The 22620-nt window shown below is 43.4% G+C and overlaps 1 protein-coding gene across 1 annotated transcript in view; it reads left to right on the top strand.

Moving 5' to 3' along the window:
* The window catches only part of LOC149460037 (putative N-acetylated-alpha-linked acidic dipeptidase), a 188679-nt gene that overhangs the window by 120873 nt on the left and 45186 nt on the right, over nucleotides 1-22620 (top strand). Inside the window, exons 12-14 of the mRNA XM_089680257.1 lie at nucleotides 997-1064; nucleotides 10161-10261; nucleotides 14071-14161. Of these exons, the coding sequence (XP_089536383.1) occupies nucleotides 997-1064; nucleotides 10161-10261; nucleotides 14071-14161 (260 nt within the window). The remainder of the gene's footprint in view (nucleotides 1-996; nucleotides 1065-10160; nucleotides 10262-14070; nucleotides 14162-22620) is intronic.

The following is a 22620-nucleotide window of genomic DNA, read 5'->3' as shown; positions in this document are numbered from 1 at the left end:
CGGTGAGAGGAGTAAGCAGAAGAGGTACCCAGACATAAGAAGAAACAGCATTTGGAGGTCTCACAAAAAGTAAAGGGGGTCCAGGAGCTCTTAATATTCCTGAAAGGCGTGTGACTCACTACTATCTGGTGAGTGCGGTTAATGTTGATTTCTGCACTGGTGGATGGTGAAGGGATCATAAACACGGAAGAATCCAATGAAAATTATAATTTATTTGATTTTTTTGTCACGGGACTGTTAAATATATTTTTTTTGGGATTTTTTGATTTTTTTGTCACTTGATTTTTAGTCACTGGATTTATGAATTTAATATTTTTATATTAATTTATTTATATATAATTTATTATATATATTTTTATTAACACAAAAGTGGTTTTCTAAGTTGAGTAATGCAATTGATTATGTGGGTTTGCGCTGGTTTTCATTGATAAAAGATGAATGTACCATGTCGATCAATCAACTTGAGTACAACCAGCCTGCTGGGTTTTGCATGCAATTACTGCTAGCAGCTGGTCCAGCCGCTAGCAATAATCGGTGTCTTCACCCTGCCGAGAAAAATACAATCGCTCGATGAGAGGGATTCCCCTGTCAACACTGTCTGTGGTTGCAGGAAAGAAATTGTCTTCATGTATGGAGTGCCTTAGGCTTCTTCTCTAGCAGTGGCCAGCATTGATGCAAATAGCGCACACTGTGCTGCCTTTATATGTTGCAATAGGACATAACAGGCAAGCTTGAACTCGGTTTATTTAAGAGATTTAAAATATGAAGTGACCTCATCTATTTAGCAAATCCTGCTGGAACTGTGTACGTTGTTAGATTGTTTTTCGTGTAGCATGTCTGAAGTGCTTGAAAGAAAAGATAATAAATCCTAAGCCTCTAATTCCATATTACCATAACTTTATCTTCTTAACATTTCGGATGTGTTTTTCTTGGTTGTGACATTATTTGTTTTAGTGAAAACACTTCTTGATTCATGATTACATCTCTTCCTTGCAGGAAATTCCACCCTCCGTGCACTTGCTACTCCCATCCTGCATAAACTTCTGTTTGCTGCGGCCAGAAAGGTACATCCATCACCAGCCAGTACAATAGTCACTGGGCTGTATTATACTATAGACTTTTTCCTTGCCAAATCGGTGATTCTCCACGTCAGTACTTAACAATGTCTCTGTGAGTATAGTTGCAGACTATTTATAATATCAAAGACCATACACAGGATCCATTCCTTATTAGGACTCTGGTCCACGGGAACTGGGGGTCCAAGTAAACTGCTAGGACGTGTGTCATGTACACAGTCCTATGACCTTCTTGCGTTATGTGTGTAGACTAACGAACATCTTGATGCTGATGGGACTTGGTAAACATGTTACATATTTAATTTGGGACAGAAGGATGACTGTATTAGGACTCATTACCATTGATGATTTTATTTCTTTGCTGCCCTTTCTGGCTGAGCTGCAAACTTTTCTGCTGGGCAGGAACATACTTTATCCTGCCAAATCTGAATGCCAGATGACATAATTGCTGAAGCAGTATGAGGACATTGTAGTCCAGTTCCTGCAAGGCTGTTTTTATTTTTTCAGTTTGGAAGGATCCATAATTGCTCCCACTCATGGTGCAGGTGGTCGATTATCCTTCTTTACCTAGGTTCACACCTAAGCGTTTTCCGCAGTACAGTCCATTTAAACATAATTTCCTATGGGACATGTTCACATCTCAGCATTTTCACCTGGTGCATTTTTTGGAAAGGGTCAGGGACTTTTTTTGAACGCATAGTTGCTTTTTTGGTTCTATTGACTTCAATGGAAATGCTGCAGAAAAGTATGTGATGTGTTTTTTGCCGTGTTTTTGATTCAGTTTGCGTTTTTAAATCTGCCTAGCATCACATACTTTTCTCCCCAAAAAAAAACGCAACATGCAATGCAGAAACTGATCAAACGCAAACTGCATAGATGTGAACCTAGTCTTAATCCCCATCACAATTGACCCTCCTTAAAGCGGAGCTCCACCCAAAAGGGGAAGTTCTGCTTTAAGTCTTTGTCCCCCACTCCCCATTAAGGATTGGCACCTTTGGGGAGCTGGTACCTGAATTTGCCAAGTACCCGCTCCCACATCTGCTGCAATCGCCTGAGGCGATCGGAAGCGGGAGTTATCCCCCCCACCCCCCTGTAGTTATTCTGGGACACGTGACAGGTCCCAGAAGACTACGGGGCCATTCACAAAGACCAGCACTTCTCGCGCATGTGCATTGGGCACCTGGCTGTAAAGAAGCAAGCTGTCACAGCCGGGTGCCCACACTGATGCCGGTGCCAGGGAGAGAAGACGGCGGGTGAAATCAGCCGTGGTGAAGACACCGCTGGACCGAGGGACAGGTAAGTGACTGTATTTTAAAAGTCAGGAGTTACAGTTTTTGTAGCTACTGACTTTTATTTTATTTTTTTTACAGCTGCAACTCCGCTTTAAGTACACCTAAAATGTGCTGAAATTCCAGAAAACCATCACAGTAGCTATGTAGTCTTCTACCATGTATGCCTGTGATAGGTCAACTATTGCATTTGGGATTCACTGAAACTTGTTGTATCACTGCCATGCTTAAGGCAGTATTAAATCCAAAGCCAAACATGTATTATATTGCATCTTACCAATCATTAGATGTGGTGGCTGCGTTAGTTTTCTATTCTTTGATTTTTGTTTCCCCTCTTTTTTTCACTTGGTGATCTGGCCAGTAACACACCTCCTGTATTAGCGGGACACCACTCTGGATGAATGGGCACAGGGGGTACTGCAGAAAGCAGCATTGTCAGTCTGGAGGAAGGAGAATGTTGCATGTATTAGTTGATTAAATACAGTAACAATTTGAAGCCAAAATCCAGCTCAAGCTTTATAATCAGTTGCAGCAAAACAGTTGTTTTCCTTTTGGGATAAAGCTTTTTCATGAATAAATAAAAGCTAGTAATTTTAATCACCACTGCCAGTATTAAGCGGTGTGTCTCATTCATGTAAATTGATACATACTGCTGGAGAGCTTGAGCTTGTGAAAAATTTGTAAAAAACAACAAATCTGGATCACTAGATGAAAATAGAAACCTGAAAGCCTAACAAGGAAACTAATGCGGCCACCACATCTAAGAACTGGTAAGCTGCAATATAATGTTTGCTTTTGGGTTTAATACCGCTTTATTTCACTTAATGTTGCTTCTTAATTCCACTTTTACATTGTACAAATACAGTATATATAGGTGTATATATAGTGTATTTATATTCTGAGGTAGATAAAATTCACAACCAATATTGTTCTATCACATACATACAGGAACACTGTGGTTAGTTGACATTCTTTACATTGTGGTCAAGTGAAAATGCAATGTAATGCCATGTCTTATTGATCATTTCATCATAAGCTGTAGACTTCTGGAGGATCCTATGCCATCAGGTTAAATATAAAATTCTCATCTGGGCATAATAGGAACTATATAAGCATAATGGGGCAATATAATTAATATTATGTGTAGAGCTGATTATTTTTATGTGCTGACTCAAAATATTAATTTAAAGTGATTTTAAAGTCTGGCTTATTTTTATTAAATTAACAAATAACATGCTTACTTACCTGCTCGGTGTAATGGTTTTGCACAGAGCAGCCCTGGTCCTACTCTTCTGGGGTCCCCCATTGGCATTCCGGGCTCGTCAACTTCTCTGTGTGCAACTTTAGCAAACAAATTGCTATGGGGGCACACAGTCTCCCGAACTGTGTGTCTATGGAGCCACACTCCATAGACGCACACAGTGTGGCTCAGCCCTGCCCCCAGTCCCTACTCACAGCATTTATTGACAGCAAGCAAAGCCCAAGTCTCTGTGAGAAGAGGAAGAGAAGGGAGAGAAGAGTGCAGCCAGGCACAGTGCTGGATCGCTGACAGGCTCAGGTATATGTTTGGGGGTGGGCAGAGGGAAAAAGTTAGTGGGGTGGTTTTTACATTAATGAAGGCAATGCATTAAGGTAAAAAACACCTAGCCTTTAGAACCACCATATAGTGTATAAAAATGGAGTTACCTTTTAACACCCATATATACAAAATTAGTTTGCTTACAGACCAGTGTGCAAACAATATGAATTCATGATGCATATATCACTGAAAGTGATAAGTAAAGAGTAAAGCTGGCCACAGATGAATTTTATTTTTTCAACCAGTGGGATGATCAAAAAAGAAAAAAAATGGATTTTCCCATCCATACAGTATAAGTGAGGTGGATGGAGGAATCCTCCTCACTGTGCTATTGTATTGGGACAGTGGGACTCCTCATCTGTCAGAATACACTGATCAGTGCTGCAGCTGATTGGCTGATGTGCAGATAAAATTAAAATTTTGCAACAATCCCATTTGAAAGAATCCAATCATTAGATCAACTTTTCTTGAGCGGGAATGGCCATAGATGGATCCAAATTAGACCAGTCCTTGCTGAACCAGCCAATTTTCAGTCCATCTATGGCCAACTTAAGCTTTCAATTTACAAGACCATTAATGTACTTATTTACTCCATTCCCACCTAAAAGCAACAAGAAGTAGATGAGCCCCATTAATTAGTTAGGCCTTCAGACATGTTTGTAAGCAACATGGTTGTGGTGTATGTGGCAATTTATATGAATTCCTGGGAAGACTTCATGCCTTTTTTCATATATTATATTTGTTCTGCTGTACACAATTCTTCTATCAAGAGGTAATAGTCTGTGTGACAGCACTCAGCTCTCCCAGTATGAAAACACAAATAGAAATAAAAAAAAAATAGTCACATTAATGCTCCATTGGGATTTCTATACACATTACACACATGGAACTGGATATGTAAGTATTCTTTTTTTACAGGGTGACTCAAGTTATAGTTATTGCATTGCAGCAAAAAAAAAATTAACCTACACTCACCAGCAACTTTATTAGGTACACCTGTTCAATTGTTCAACTGTTCAACCTCTTCAGGGAAGCCTACCCCACCCCCTGCTAATTGCCGACTTCCTCCACTCTTCCTACCACTCCATCCCCCACAGCTATTTCCTCCTGTACCATTATCCCCTCCCTCCTAGATTGTAAGCTCCAAGGAGCAGGGCCCTCGAACCCCTCGTGTATCACATTGTATTGTTATTGTACTGTTGCATGTACTGTCTCCCATTGTAATGTACAGCGCTGAGCGAACTGTTGGCGCTTTATAAATACCGTATCATAATAATAATAATTGCTTGGTAACAAATTGCTAATCAGCCAATCACATGGCAGCAAGGCAGTGCATTTAGGCATCTAGATTTGGTGACGATGACTTGCTGAAGTTAAAACCGAGCATCAGAATGTGGAAGAAGGGGAATATACAGTAAGTGCCTTTGAACATGGCATGGTTGTTGGTGCCAGGCTGTTGGTGTTGGTCTCAGTAATCCAAAAACTGCTGATCTACTGGGATTTTCACACACAACCACCTCTACGGTTTACAGAGACTGGTCAAAAATAGAGAAAATATCCAGTGAGAGGCAGTTGTGTGGAAGAAAATGCCTTGGTGACGTCAGAGGAGAATGGGCAGACTGGTTTGAGATGATAGAAAGGCAACAGTAACTCAAATAACCACTCGTTACAACCAAGATATGCAGAAAACCATCTCTGAACATGTTGAACCTTGAAGCAAATGGGCAACAGCAGCAGAAGACCACACCAGGTGCCACTCCTGTCAGCTAAGAACAGGAAAAGAAGGTTACAATTTACACAAGCTCATTGGACAACAGAAGATTAGAAAAATGTTGCCTGGTCTGAGTCTCGATTTTAGCTTCAACATTCAGATGGTATGGCCAGAATTTGGCGTAAAGAACATGAAAGCATGGATCCAAACTGCCTTGCATTAATGGTTCAGGCTGGTGGTAGTGGTGCAATGGTGTGGGAGATATTTTCTTGGCACTAGCAATGTGTACCCAATAAAATGTCCGGTGAGTGTATATTCACATCTTTTTCTGTTATGTGGTATCATTACACTGAGGTGCATTTTATGTTCATTTTTCATTTGTTATTTTTTAGCACACCAAATTAAAACACATATGTGAAGTAAGCCCAAGCCATTGTTTTGAGTCACTGTCCTCTATTACTGTTTGTAAATCATTTAATGTATTCATAATTAAACTATGAATGTTCTGTCCTTGCTACATGTTTCCCTTTGTGTTACTCTACATCTAGCTAAACCCTCCTATTCTGCAATAAGCCAGACTTAATGTAATCTTGAAGCTTTATTAACAAAACATGGTGGGTTAAACGATTAGGAAAAAAACAGATGAGACATACAAACAATCAATGTGGGAAATAATTAGGCTGTGGTTGGCAACAAGTCCATGCTCACCAGCGATGCTACTTGTAGGGGATATAAGTTCAGTCCACAACAGGGCAAATGAGCTCCCAAGATGCACCTGCTTTCTTTTCTTAGAATGAAAGATGATGGGAGTTTTTAATAACTAAATAGATAATGGTTTCTGCAAAACAGTAAATTTACTCCAGGCTCCAGTTAGTGTCCAATTCTTGCAGGCAGGACAGACTGTGAATTTTCCTGCTGGAGGCAGAACAATGAATGTGCTCTTTCATTGAATGTATCACATAGTTCTGATTATATCTGTGTTGAGATGATGCTTTGGCGGTCTACAATAATGGATATTAATTTAGTTAAGAAAAAAGTTTGTTTGGGTTTGTTCCAGTATACACAGTAATTGCTCTACAGCGAGATAGCTACTGTATGCGTACAACCATTGAGCTGGATTTTGTCTTATAATATTTTAATTATGCCTGCTAGGATAACAATATCAATTTCATTTTTTTAATTTCTGCTTATCATTTACGTATTTTACAAGACTGGTAAATTACTCTCTGAATGAAACGTGCTACACGCAGTATGTTCTAATATATTCAGAGTACAATAGCTGTTCATTATCTGCAGTCTTCGCCCAATGTGATTTTGTACTGCTTTGCAAAATATGTATTATAAATCATAACATGAAAACTGTTATCTCGGTAATCTAGAAAATACAAGTTTCTTGTTTAAATATTTAGAGTTTACCCATTAAAACTGTAATGGAATAATTAGAAATACCAAATGGTAATGGCCCATAACAATGGTCTGGACCCCTGCTGTAAACCATTTAGGTGGACCCTTTCTGTTCAGTTTCATCCTGTCGGTCACCAACTGATCATCTCAGAACGTTGTTGAGTCCAGGGCAGTGGCAGTGGCATTTACCACCATACATTCATGCTGAGAAATTGTAACTTCGGTAAAAGGTCACACAATTATTGCTGTGCTTTTAATACTGCACATACAAAAGCTTCTCTGTCATACATAATTAGTGATTTCATATGTTGCTGTTATAGAAATGGCTGATTTAGAGAGAGGGAATAGATTAAAGGATCAGTTGACCCATAAGTGAAATATGTCAATGTTGAGTAGATGCTGGAAAGTTCAATCAGTCTAAATTTTTGTCAGGGGCTCAGTTGGTGAGATTCCTGTTCCTAAATGCCTGGATCCGCAAACCTGATGTAGCCATTAGGAGGAGATATATAAAAAGTCAAGTGCAGACACAGTCCACTAGGCTCCCCTAAAACTTAAATATGACTTTATGGGGAGCTGACCCTATACATTTTCTTCTATTCGATTATTGTTGGAACTGTCTTTGCAGAATCAATGAGAGAACAGCCCAACCTTTAAACTGTTACTAAACCCACAACAGTAAAACTAATCTGTATATGCAGTAAAGCATGCTTGTTATACTCTGTGGAACCTAAGGGGTTATTCCTCTGCATTATGTAGAAAGACTGTTTGATCCTGTCTTCTCTGAACCTCCCCTTCTTCCAGTACCCCCCTCTTATCTGCTAAGACATATTGTGTGGAGACACTCTGCATATTCTCAGTTTGGCGTGTATTCCTAGAGTTTTTTTTTTTTTTCTTGGGAGAGTGCATGTGATCAGCACAGGGCCAATCAGCAATGTCCAGACAGAGACAGGGGATCTGCATCCTCCTATAGTAAAATGAAGACTCCTCTTACAAGCTTTAACATGTGCTTGGCTGGACACTGATAGAATTCACAAGACTGCTCTAACTGCTGATGAAAAAGGTATTTAGCAGTTTATATTTACTAAATTAATTGCAAGTCCAAGTTATGTGTGTTGTGGGAGACCAGATATAGTGAATGCAGGCTCCTGGGTTTAGTAACACTTTAAATTATCATCATTGACCTAAATCTGCCTCCATGTTTTCAGAGACCTACTGCTCCTGATGAGGGAGTAAAACCTGAAAGCACATCTAAACCTCCCAAAAATGTAATATATTAGAGCTTACAATTACTTAGATGTGGTGGTTGCATTTGTTTTCTTTTTTTCCCTGATTTTTTTCCCCTTTATTTTCACCTGCCTATTCTTAGTTGTACTCCTTTCTCCACTATGTCTGTGGAGAAGGATGTAGCACCCCACTGACTCCCGGAGGCATGGTTGGACCCCCTGAGACAGACTAAGCTAATATTTCACCTCAGGGGTATGTCTTTTAGGCATGGTGTGACAGGGGAACAGATGGTTGTCAATCACTTTTAGATAAAAATAGAAGGAGTTTATTGCTGACACGAAAATCTCCAGGGAAAGAGAGTGCACAGGACACCCATGAACTAATAGATTTGCATACCCCACAAAATTAGAAAAAAATCCTCACAGCCCCCACAGATTAAGAACCTTTAGGCCGACCCTGCAATCTGTGATAGCAGCTTTTGATTGTTAGGCACTTAAAAGGATCAGCCATCAGCACATACTCCAGTGAGGTCCAAGCTCCACCCCAGAGCTTCTTCTGGCACTTCTTGACATCTGGAGGTCCTCCACAGCTTTTCAGCTTAGGCCCCAACTCAGGCCTTAAACACATGTATAGGCCTCAGGCTTCAGGCCTTATCACACGGTTGCTCCACATACATCCACCCAAGGCCAGGGTCTGGGGTGGGTCACTTGGTCCTCCCCAAATATTTATACTCTCCCCAGCCCCCAGCATGCAGCAGTGTCCAGGAAACTCTTACTGGTTGGCTAGAGGAGGAATGAAGGCACCACTGACGCCTACTGGCCGAAGGGAGAAACCACAGCTACACTGAATGTTGGGGAAACCCAAATGAACAAATAGACTATAAATCAGCTAGATTATCTACCACCCTGCAAAACTAAATTTGAATAGAAGCACATGTTTAAGACAAGGTGGCTACAAGGACATGGTTCTTACATGGTTAACAAAAAGACCTGCCTTTGTTCATCTCTTTTGACATGGTGAATTGATGGGATTAGTAGTTTACACAACAAAGATAAGGTTTTCCTGTCTTTTCAGCTTACAGGAAATGACAAGGACACTGTATTTCTGGCAAGATCAACAGATATTTTCTGTAATTGCTGAAAAAAGAAAGTTAATGCAGCTACCACAATTAAGGGATACGTTCACCTTTCGTAACATGTTACATCCATATTCGGGGTGTAACATGTTACAATAAGACTGGCCCCTGCACCTCCCGCTGCTCCCCCCTTGCATGGCCACATCACTCATTCACAGTCTTCTGTGAATGAGAGACTACAAGTCCCGGCATCCTTAATGGCTGTTGGTTTGTAGTCCTCAATGAACTACCATGGTACTGTGGAGCGCCGTGGTAGTTAATTTATTCTTCCTGTCAGTATATCTGCTTGTTTGTACATCCTGTATGGGCAAGCAAATATAGTGACAGATCTGCAGGAGACCTGCAATGCTTTACAGACAAAAATAATAAATGCACATTTTTTTACCTGCAAAAAATGTGCATTTATTATTATTTACTAAAAGGTGAACTTATACTTTAAGAACTGGTAGCACTTATTACTTATACATGTCAGTCTCCGTCTGTATGGCTAGCATCAGAGTATAAAAGGCACCTGTAAAATCTGGGTTTATGCTTGCCGAGTCTAGGTGCATAGGCCCAGACGATAAGAGGCCCCGTGACTACCCTTGAAAAGTCAATAACTGAGACTTTAGAAATCACACCTCTACTTTCCATCTTTCAATATTTAAAGTCAGTTGTGGCTGTAGATTTTTTACAATTATGGATAAATAAATACTATCAAATAATCCGCCTAATATTTCAATCTTGTTTCTGTACATAAAAGGTAGAAAATCCTAATCCTGCTGAAATTCGAGCAGGAAGAAGATCGGTGTTTGACACCTGGGTTAAGAACATACCATCGTCTCATGATCCAAATCTCCCAAAGTAAGTACAGAAAGTGGATATTTTGCTAATAGGAAAGCAATATATTATGTTACAGCGTTTACAAGGCAGGCATATACAGTATACAGCTGGTAAACAGGATTCCATTTACTGCACCATACCCAAAGCATGTTTTCCCATTTTGAATAGCATGAAAGGGATTAGAACCCCAGTCATGTTTTTACAGCTGCTGAAGTCTCGCTTACAGTCACAGGCCTGGTTTCAACAGACAGGAAAGGAGGTACAATCTGCAACACAGACAGGGATTCTAACCTTACCCTACATTAATAAAAAAAAACAAAAAGAAAAAACAAAAAAAAACCCTGAAAATTGTTTTACCTGTTGGTATCTTTCCTTTCCTAGATCATCTATGTACTGTACATCTATATACAGTGGGATTAGCGTCCAACTCCTTACATTATAGGACTGATAATTTATCAATGAAGAAAGCATTAGCTGAGAAGTATTCTTCAATTCAGTATGACCTAAATAGATTTTCCTCATCCCAGACATGTTGCTTAACCACTTGCCCTCCAGAGGATTTACCCCCCTTCCCGTCCAGACCATTTGTTGCGTTACGGTGCTGCGTTATTTTAACTGACAATTGTGCGGTCATACAACACTGCACCCAAATGAAATGTACGTCCTTTTTTCACAACAAATAGAGCTTTCATTCGGTGGTATTTGATCAAATTCCTAAATCAAATTTCATCATAAATTTAGGGCAAAATGTATTCTGCTCCATGTCTTTGCTAGAAAAAATCCCAAAACATGTAAATTAATTGGTTTACGTGAAAGTTATAGCTTTTACAAATGGTGGTATACATACTGGAATTTGTTTTCTTTTTTACTTGTAATGGCAGTGATCAACGACTTATAGTGGGACTGCAGCGGGCATTCTGACACTGGGGGGAACTGACTTGGTGTCACTGACATCCCCAGTAACACCAAAACAGTGATCAGTGCTAATAAAAAGCACTGACACTGTACTAATCACACTGGGCAGGAAGGGGTTAACATCTGGGGCAATCAAAGGGTTAACTGTGTGCTGTGTGTGTTTTACTATGGGGCTGTGTCTGTGCTTTTCACTGTAAGCACACTGCTTTGTATGGCTCTGCTATGCAGACCAATACAAAGCAGTGTACTGGAGACGACAGGGGAGAGAACTGTATTGTTTACATTCAGTTCTCTCCCCCCCATCGGTATTACTCAGCAATCACCCTGGTGGCGGCGAGTAATCACTGTGCCCCCTACCCGGAAAATCAAAATCACATATGTATATGTGATTTTGCACACCCCTGCCACCCTGTAGCAGTATTCCTTCTATAGGGTGGTGGTAAAACGGTTAAAATTGAACTTTAATTGTATGCTGCCATGATGCATAGTCATTAGATAGGCAGGGGGGACCACTAACAAGCCCAACATCTTGGAAAAAAATAGTGAAAGACAAGTAGTGTACTGATCTTCAGTAATACATCTTGTAGCTTTATATTACCTTCATTTTGTAAAGCGCTGTGCAAACTGTTGGCGTTATATAAATCCTGTATAATAATAATAATAATAATATGTTGCACATTTTCATACAGCAACAAAACCTAGTTACATGCCAACAGATATTTAGATTTTAGATGGGCACTGATGGGTTTTACCACCTGGAGATTCTAATGGAGACACTAATAGCACGATTTCCACTTTGGAGTTTATTTACTAAAGCTGGAGAGTGCAAAATCAGGTGCACTTCTGCATAAAAACCAATCAGATTCCAAGTTTTATTGCCAAAGCTTAAAAGAACAAGCTGAGGTTAGAAGCTGATTGGCTACCATGCACAGGTGCACCAGATTCTGAGTAAACCAGTCCCTTTCACTTCCAACAAGGCGATGATGCACAAAGAAGCCATTCCCCCCATCTGACCTCCCCTGTTTCTTATCCAAGATTATGTTGAGTCCTCCAGGGGACTGGTACACCATTATTTGACTTTGTAAGGTCTGACACAGTTGTGTGGAAGTAATAATTATTGTCAAGGCTGGACATACCCCTTGATAAAAGAATGAAGACTTCCTGCTATGAAAAGTGAAGGTTTATTTACCACATGTGGAAGAACAATTAAAGCAGTAGGCTAGTAAGTAATTGTTCTGATGCTATGTCAGATATACACTGCTTTTATACACGGATTGCCACCCGAAAACATGAGCTGATATTACGTAACATATATTACAGAGCCAATGAGATGTACATGTGTAACATAATTTTTTTCTCTAAGTTCAAAACAATTGTTGCCTTCAAGCTGAAGACCACTCATAACAACTGTGATGATAGGTATGACCAGATAACAACATTAGAAGAACATAAAGGGAAGGTCATTTAAACTATTATTTCAGCTTGTCTTGGAAATTCGCTTTTAACGAATTTCTCCTTACCGTGAATACTCGCAGTTGGATGCACAGCAATCCCCCATAAAGCTGTGCGAATCTCGCTTACCGCGACTGCAGCTTAGCTCCACGATTCCTGCGCCTCCAACTGGTTTAGCTATCTCAGAATTGTGGGGAAATGGAGCTCCAGTTACCTGGGAATGATCACACGACACTCTCAGGTTGCTGTTGGAATTCACATAGAGACTGGCTTCAGACTCAGCCCCCGGTTTTATTACACACACACACATGCCCCCCACATGAGTCAGGTCAATCCCCTCCCACAGAACAATGCATGGGGAGTGCCTATACACAGGATGTACATTCCGATTGGAGTGCAGCCTTTCCTCTAATCTATCACCAGTCCTCCCCTCCCTCCATGAGCTCTCTGAGGGAAGCAACCTTCCCCCTTTACACCAGTCCTCCCCTCCCCCCCCATGAACTCTCTGAGGAGAGCAAACTTCCTATCCTATCAGCTCCTAGTAGTATGTACATTCTCTGTACAAGCATCTCCTAGATTAAACAGTGCCAGTCTGTATCTGAATGGGCCTGATACGATCTTTATTAAAACACATCCATCCAGATACAGTTCAGGTCGGTAATGGCTTGTAAGATATACATGAGCCTACACACGGAGTTCGCACTGCTTGGCGCCTTGCGGTACGAAGTCCATGTGGTACTATGCTGCTGATATGTGGATACAGGCCCGCGGCCTACCACCGGCGGCATTCGCATCGAATGCCGTGGTGGTATACACGCCGGTCTATAAGCGCAGATCTGCCATCTCATCCATTACCGAGCTGAGTACTGTAATACATACATTGTACATGCGCATGGCCCAATTGCAGCCTTCAGAGCTTTAATTAAGCCACACAAGAGACATATGAATAACACTAATATATGACACATTTAAAGTTCAACCTGTAAATACAAAATTTCCATGACAAGCTGTATAGCTGATGTCCATGAAAAGATTAAATAAGGATGTGACTGTCTTTAGGCTAGAAAAAAAACAGTCTTCAGCAAAACAAAAATGTCTCTCTTCTATTGAGGGCAAAAGTCTTGCAAATGTCCATAAGTTTCCAGCTTGTACAAAATCCTCATCATTATGATGGAAATATCTTGGCACTGGAACCCCATAGAAGATAGCTTGAGACAGAACTTGCTAGTAACTACACAAAATGGGACCTTTAAGCATTCATTGGTTGCACGTATATTTTATATACATACCACAAACAAGCAGTGAAATCTCTGCCAACTGCTTACAAAATGTAAGACGCCACTTTGAATGTAGCAGAAACAAAGGGAATCCAATCATTCAATTACCTGCAGATTGGCAGCATAGTCACAGAATATCAGCCTATTATAGTACATCATTTTTTAAATATCTTTCATATATTGCAGTGTGAAGAGCTTGGGATCAGGAAGTGATTATTCACCTTTCCTGCAAATTACTGGAATTTCTGCAGCGGATCTGCTTTACACATATGACCAGGTACTGTGAAGAGAAAACAAAAGCATATTTTTCACAGTTTCTGCATGCTAAAATAGAAATATCCTCCAGATAGAAGTTTTCATTTTATATGCAAATATATGTTATTTATGGCTCATTGGAAAATAATTATAATAATAATTATAAAAATAAGATCTCAGTACCTCAAGTGGCATACTTTATGGGGATGGAATTGGGTAAGGTTCTTACCTTATCTCCTAGAATGTCAGTTAGCATTTACCCTCATGGACCCTCCAGAAACTGTACAGCTATGGAAAACATTTCCCAACTGTCTATAGTAGTGTGCTAATGAGAAGAGATAAAGCGGAATGATTTCAGCAAAACGGATTTACTGTTTATGCCACTGGCATCATTTTGCTGAAACAAAAGCACTTAGTTTCACTCACTGAAGTGGAGTGTTAAAACACAGAGATAAAAATTTGTATTTTTTAAAAAAGTGACAGTCACATGGTTGATGGTTACAGTCACATACTTGTGTAAAGCTTTGTTGAGTTTGTGTTTTTCCTCCTTTTATGATATGATTGATAATGTTTAATGTACATTTTATATTTTACTATTTTCATTTGTCTGTTTTTTAGTTTATATGGAAAAAAAAATAATGAGCAGTTTTCTTTTGGCACAGAAACATGAAAGATGGAGCTTCTGTAACCCTCAAGGGCTATTTAAAGCCCATTGCACCTTTTGAAACAAAAAATCACTTTAATTTCACATTCCCTATTGGCTTTAATTTATTTTAGCAAAAATGAAGAACTCTCCTGATTTTCGCTAAAATTTCAATCTTAAAGCATCTTAAGCTGGCCATACACTGTAAAAATTCGCTGAGTGGGAGGCATTGTCAGCCGCCTCCCACCTGACATCCCATTGGTATTTTGACAGCTGACCCTGCTATAGGAGGAAAAGGCTGCAGGCTGATTAAAAAAGAAAGCTATCAGTGTATGGCAAGCTTAAATGTCAGGCTTGTTAATAGCACAACATTGCTATTCCTTTTTTATGAATCCAGTTGTAATCATAAAAACAATTTATTTATTTCAGCTATATAGCGCTGTCAATTTGCTCAGCACTTTACATATATATTGTACATTCACATCAGTCCCTAACCCTCAAGGGGTGTACAATCTAAGGTCCCTAACTCACATTCATACATACACATACTAGGACCAATTTTAGACAGGATCCAATTAACCTACCAGCATGTCTTTTGAGTGTGGGAGGAAACCCACGCATGCACAGGGAGAACATGCAAACTCCAGGCAGGTGGTGCCATGGCTGGGATTCGAACCAATGACCCTAGTACTGCCAGGCGGAAGTGCTAACCATTTAGCCACTGTGCTGCCCATATGGATTCACATAAATGTACGGAGGAGAGCTAAAAGTGGACTGCAGTTAGATCCTTAGTGGAGGAGATGCTGCCTTTTCCTTCCCAGTTATTGGTACTGACACACAAACACTGGAGCAGAAGAAAAGCAGTGGTCACAACAGCCAATCAGGATCATGATTTAAAGTTAGGCATGCATGTGGTTGTTTTGCTTCTAGTTTTTTTCTTCCATCACTTTTTGTGTATTAGTCATGTTGTGTGACCATCTTCACTTGTAAAGTTGTTAGGTATCAAAAACTACATGAGGGCTCCACCTCTACCCTCTTAGTCATAAAGGCCACTCAAACACACAGTGTCTGATAAATTTGATTGATTTGTTCCAGAGCACAATGAAACATTTCAAGCTGTTCCACTTTTCTAAACGGTTTACACATAATTCCAAATACCCCACATTTTGAGAGATTTTTCTTCTTTTGGAACCAAATCTCTCTGTTCCCTCTTTCCTCCTCCATTCTCCCTTTTTTTGGTCTTATGTTTAAGTTATAAGTATCTATACAAAATATAACTATGAAAAGTGTTTTACCTTTCATCCAAACCCTAGATTATAGCATTTTATTTTGAAAAGCAGGTATTAAGGAAAATGCTAAAAGGCATCTCTCTTTCTCATCTCAGAAAGTTGGAAGGTACTACAGTGAAAAGTTGTAGACAGGTGTGAAAAATGCTGTAATTTAGAAATGCTTTCAGAAATAGAAGTGTTAATAGTTTATTTTTGTCAATTAACAAAATGGAAAGTAAATGAACAGAAGAGAAATCCAAATCAAATCAATATTTAGCGTGGCCATCCTTTGCCTTCAAAAACAGCAAAAAATCTTCAATTCTTCTAGGTACACATGCACATAGTTTTTGAAGTAACTCTGCAGGTAGGTTGTTCCAAGCATCTTGGAGAAGTTACAACAGATCTTCTGTGGATGTAGGCTAACTCAAATCCTTCTGTCTTTTCATGTAATTCCAGACAGACTTCATGATGTTGAGATCAGGGCTCTGTGTGGGCCAAATCATCACTTTCAAAATTCCCTGTTCTTTACGCAGAAGATAGTTCTTACTGACTTTGGCTGTATAGCTATAGAGGTTATTGTCCTGCTGCAGAATATATTTGGGGCCAATCACATGCCTCCCTGATGAAATGGCATGTTGAATGAATATCTGTATTTCTCAGCATTGAGGACAGCATTGATCTTGACCAAATCTCTAACTTCATTTGCAGAAATGCAGCCCCAAACTTGCAAGAAACCTCCACAATGCTTCATTGTTTCCTGCAGACACTCAGTATTGTACTGCTCTGCAGCCCTTCACTGAACAAACCATATTCTGTTATGCCAAATATTCCAAATTTTGACTCATCAGTTCAGAGCACCTGCTGCCATTTTTCTGCACCCCAATTTCTATGTTTTTGTGCATAGTTAAGTCTCTTAGCCTTTTCTATGTCGAAGGTATGGCTTTTTGTCTGTAATTCTCCCATGAAGACAACTTCTGGTCAAACGTCTCTGGACAGTAGATGGGTGTACCTGGGTTCCACTGGTTTACTCCAGTTCTGTGCTGATGGTACTGTTGGACATCTTCCAGCATCGAAGAGAAATAAGCATGATGTGTCTTTCATCTACTGCATTAAAGCGATCCTATAGGTTCCGTTTAAAAAAAACAAACAAAAACATGTTATAATTACCTGCTCTGTGTAGTGGTTTTGCACATAAGAATACAGATCCTCCTCTTCTCAGGTCCCGTGCCAGCACTCCTGGCTCCTCCTTCCCTTCGAGTGCCCCTATAGCAAGCAGCTTGCTATGGAGGCACCTGAGAAGGCACTCTCCTGAGATTCTGCTCTGTGTGTCCATTCCCACGTGCAGTTGTGTCTCAGCCCTGCCTCCTCTGTCTCATCATTGGCTCACTGGCTGTGATTGATAGCAGGTAATCACAATGGGGCTCAGGTAAGTATTAGGGGGCTGGGGGAACTGCTGCACACAGACATTTTTTACCATCATGCATAGAATGTATGAAGATAAAAAACCTTGAGCTTTTACAACCACTTTAATTTTTTTTTGGCCAACCACAGCTTCTGCACTCATCAATGTTACCCATTTCTTTGTGCTTCTTCAAAAGAGCTGAATAAGAAATCTTGAAACACCAGTCTGCTTTGGAATCTTTGCCTGGGAGAGACCTTTCTGATGCAGTATAACTACCTTGTGTCTTGTTGCTGTGCTCAGTCTTGACATGGTGTCTGACCTGTGACATGAAACTGTCTTGCACAACGTTACCTTAGTAGCAGAGTTTCACTGTTCCTCACCCAGTTTTAGGCATTAGAACCTACTAGAGATGAGCGAAGTATTCAAAAATTAGATTCGGCTGATTCGGCGAATTCGAGGAATAAATTTGATTCGATGCGAATATATTCGCTGTGATTTTAACTTATAAAAGGGTGTTTCTAGGCTTCAGAGAGCCTTTATATTAGTGCAGAACACTGTACCTTTAATTTAAATGCCCTTGGAGTCTGCTGGGGAAGAGAAATAATACTGTCAGTCAGTATGACATGCAGATGAGTGCCGTCGATCTTAGAATCACCGCACACTTCACTCATTTGGGCAGTCACGGGGCCAAAACCAGAGTGTGGAGCCACAGTGCGGCGGTGGAGGCAGCAGCAATGGGAGGCCATACAGCACCCTATGACAAAAATGGAACCCACCAGCAGTGTGAGGAGACCTGAAAGTGGCACATGGCAGAGTGTGGCGATGGAGACAGCAGCAATGGGAGGCCGTACAGGGACCCATGAGAGACTCTGGACCTGGCAGCAGCATTAGGAGGCGGTACAGGGGCCCATGGCAGATTACGGGCCTGGCAGCAGCAATGGGAGGCCCGTAATCTGCCAGCACCCTATGACAAAATGGAACACACCAGCAGTGTGAGGAGACCTGAAAGTGGCACATGGCAGAGTGTGGCGATGGAGACAGCAGCAATGGGAGGCCGTACAGGGACCCATGAGAGACTCTGGACCTGGCAGCAGCATGAGGAGGAGGTACAGGGGCCCATGGCAGATTACGGGCCTGGCAGCAGCAATGGGAGGCCCGTAATCTGCCAGCACCCTATGACAAAATGGAACCCACCACTAGTGTGAGGAGACCTGAAAGTGGCACATGTTTGGGGCATGATTCATGGCGGATTTAGTCAGTTGTGTCAGGAACTGGTGGTTTGAAATCCAGACTAATCCACGCCTGATTCATTTTCACAAACGTGAGTCTCTCCACACTTTGGGTGGACAGTCGTGTCCTCCGCGGAGTTACAATACCTCCTGCCGCACTAAACACGCGCTCCGATGCCACGCTACTGGCCGGGCATGACAGCCTTTCAAGGGCAAATTCAGCTAGTTGGGGCCAAAGGTCAAGTTTCGTTGCCCAGTAGTCAAGGGGATTGTCTACCTCGGTTGGCAGGGTGCTGTCCAAGTAGGCCCAAGCCTGTTGTTTGAGGTCCTGCTCCAGGTCCACCTGATGCTGCTGCTGCTGCGGCTGCTGCGGCTGGTTAGTAGTTTCCTCACTGCGCTGGTGAAGAAAGCTACTCATCATCGACTGCAGACTGAGGCAGCCGCTGCTGGTGGAGCTGCCACTGCTCCTACCACCCCACCCCTCCCCTGCTGCCATGGCAGCGGAACACGAGCGCACAGGGCCCACAGGGTCTGAGGATGGACGTTGGCGCAGAAAGGCAGAGACCAGCTTACTATATAGGTGGTTTTTATAGTACTTTATTTTGGCCTCCCTCTCAGCAGGTGTGAAAAAGGCCACCATTTTTGAACGGTAGCGAGGGTCCAACAAGGTGGACAGCCAAAAGTCATCCCTCTGTCTGATGGTTATTATTCGGCTGTCGCTACGCAAGCAACCGAGCATGCTATGGGCCATTTGTGCCAAGGAATGCGAGGGACTCCCTGCCTCCATCTCCACAGCATACTGCCACGGTGCGTCTGGGTCCTCTGTCTCCTCCTCCTCTACCAAATGCTCCTGCTCCTCCACTCCTGTCCGCTGAGTGGAAAAACCACCCATTTCACTCAATAATTCCTGAGCACCAATGTCCTCCTCTACCTCCTCCTCTTCTTCCTGTCCTGCCCCCACAGGGGTCATGTAGCGTTGAGATCTGTGCGCCACGTCTACCGCACCCTGACCAGCCATTGTTAACAGCATTTGTTCCAGGACGTGCAACAGAGGAATGACGTCGTTCATCCCATAGTCCTGCCGACTCACGAATAGCGTGGCCTCCTCAAAGGGCCTGAGCAAGCGGCAGGTGTCACGCATGAGCTGCCAATGATTGACATCTAAGTAACACAGGGAGTACCTTTATCCGCTTTTAACATCAGGAAATCTGTGATGGCCTTTCGCTGTTCGTAAAGGCGGTCTAACATATGTAGGGTTGAATTCCACCTTGTTGCAACGTCACAGCATGAGGAGTCGGTACGGGGGCCCATGGCAGATTACGGGCCTGGCAGAAGCAATGGGAGGCCCGTAATCTGCCAGCACCCTATGACAAAAAATGGAACCCACCAGCAGTGTGAGGAGACCTGAAAGTGGCACATGGCAGAGTGTGGCGATGGAGACAGCAGCAATGGGAGGCCGTACAGGGACCCATGAGACACTGTGGACCTGGCAGCAGCATAAGGAGGCGGTACAGGGGCCCATGGCAGATTACGGGCCTGGCAGCAGCAATGGGAGGCCCGTAATCTGCCAGCACCCTATGACAAAAAATGGAACACACCAGCAGTGTGAGGAGACCTGAAAGTGGCACATGGCAGAGTGTGGCGATGGAGACAGCAGCAATGGGAGGCCGTACAGGGACCCATGAGAGACTCTGGACCTGGCAGCAGCATGAGGAGGCGGTACGGGGGCCCATGGCAGATTACGGGCCTGGCAGCAGCAATGGGAGGCCCGTAATCTGCCAGCACCCTATGACAAAAAATGGAACCCACCAGCAGTGTGAGGAGACCTGAAAGTAGCACATGGCAGAGTGTGGCGATGGAGACAGCAGCAATGGGAGGCCGTACAGGGACCCATGAGACACTGTGGACCTGGCAGCAGCATGAGGAGGCGGTACAGGGGCCCATGGCAGATTACGGGCCTGGCAGCAGCAATGAGAGGCCCTTAATCTGCCAGCACCCTATGACAAAAAATGTAACACACCAGCAGTGTGAGGAGACCTGAAAGTGGCACATGGCAGAGTGTGGCGATGGAGACAGCAGCAATGGGAGGCCGTACAGGGACCCATGAGACACTCTGGACCTGGCAGCAGCATGAGGAGGCGGTACTGGGGCCCATGGCAGATTACGGGCCTGGCAGCAGCAATGGGAGGCCCGTAATCTGCCAGCACCCTATGACAAAAAATGTAACACACCAGCAGTGTGAGGAGACCTGAAAGTGGCACATGGCAGAGTGTGGTGATGGAGACAGCAGCAATGGGAGGCCGTACAGGGACCCATGAGAGACTCTGGACCTGGCAGCAGCATGAGGAGGCGGTACGGGGGCCCATGGCAGATTACGGGCCTGGCAGCAGCAATGGGAGGCCCGTAATCTGCCAGCACCCTATGACAAAAAATGGAACCCACCAGCAGTGTGAGGAGACCTGAAAGTGGCACATGGCAGAGTGTGGCTATGGAGACAGCAGCAATGGGAGGCCGTACAGGGACCCATGAGAGACTCTGGACCTGGCAGCAGCATGAGGAGGCGGTACAGGGGCCCATGGCAGATTACGGGCCTGGCAGCAGCAATGAGAGGCCCGTAATCTGCCAGCACCCTATGACAAAAAATGGAACACACCAGCAGTGTGAGGAGACCTGAAAGTGGCACATGGCAGAGTGTGGCGATGGAGACAGCAGCAATGGGAGGCCGTACAGGGACCCATGAGAGACTCTGGACCTGGCAGCAGCATGAGGAGGCGGTACAGGGGCCCATGGCAGATTACGGGCCTGGCAGCAGCAATGGGAGGCCCGTAATCTGCCAGCACCCTATGACAAAAAATGGAACACACCAGCAGTGTGAGGAGACCTGAAAGTGGCACATGGCAGAGTGTGGCGATGGAGACAGCAGCAATGGGAGGCCATGCAGGGACCCATGAGAGACTCTGGACCTGGCAGCAGCATGAGGAGGCGGTACAGGGGCCCATGGCAGATTACAGGCCTGGCAGCAGCAATGAGAGGCCCGTAATCTGCCAGCACCCTATGACAAAAAATGGAACCCACCAGCAGTGTGAGGAGACCTGAAAGTGGCACATGGCAGAGTGTGGCGATGGAGACAGCAGCAATGGGAGGCCATACAGGGACCCATGAGAGACTCTGGACCTGGCAGCAGCATGAGGAGGCGGTACAGGGGCCCATGGCAGATTACGGGCCTGGCAGCAGCAATGAGAGGCCCGTAATCTGCCAGCACCCTATGACAAAAAATGGAACACACCAGCAGTGTGAGGAGACCTGAAAGTGGCACATGGCAGAGTGTGGCGATGGAGACAGCAGCAATGGGAGGCCGTACAGGGACCCATGAGAGACTCTGGACCTGGCAGCAACATGAGGAGGCGGTACAGGGGCCCATGGCAGATTACGGGCCTGGCAGCAGCAATGGGAGGCCCGTAATCTGCCAGCACCCTATGACAAAAAATGGAACACACCAGCAGTGTGAGGAGACCTGAAAGTGGCACATGGCAGAGTGTGGCGATGGAGACAGCAGCAATGGGAGGCCGTACAGGGACCCATGAGAGACTCTGGACCTGGCAGCAGCATGAGGAGGCGGTACAGGGGCCCATGGCAGATTACAGGCCTGGCAGCAGCAATGAGAGGCCCGTAATCTGTCAGCACCCTATGACAAAAAATGGAACACACCAGCAGTGTGAGGAGACCTGAAAGTGGCACATGGCAGAGTGTGGCGATGGAGACAGCAGCAATGGGAGGCCGTACAGGGACCCATGAGAGACTCTGGACCTGGCAGCAGCATGAGGAGGCGGTACAGGGGCCCATGGCAGATTACGGGCCTGGCAGCAGCAATGGGAGGCCCGTAATCTGCCAGCACCCTATGACAAAAAATGGAACCCACCAGCAGTGTGAGGAGACCTG

This window comes from Staurois parvus, unplaced genomic scaffold (genome assembly GCF_062004578.1).
Source record: "Staurois parvus isolate SC_StPar_1 unplaced genomic scaffold, SC_StPar_1.0 ptg000237l, whole genome shotgun sequence".
Lineage (NCBI taxonomy): Eukaryota > Metazoa > Chordata > Amphibia > Anura > Ranidae > Staurois > Staurois parvus.
The sequence above is the reverse complement of the archived record's forward strand: the minus strand, read 5'-3'. Positions and strand labels throughout refer to the sequence as shown.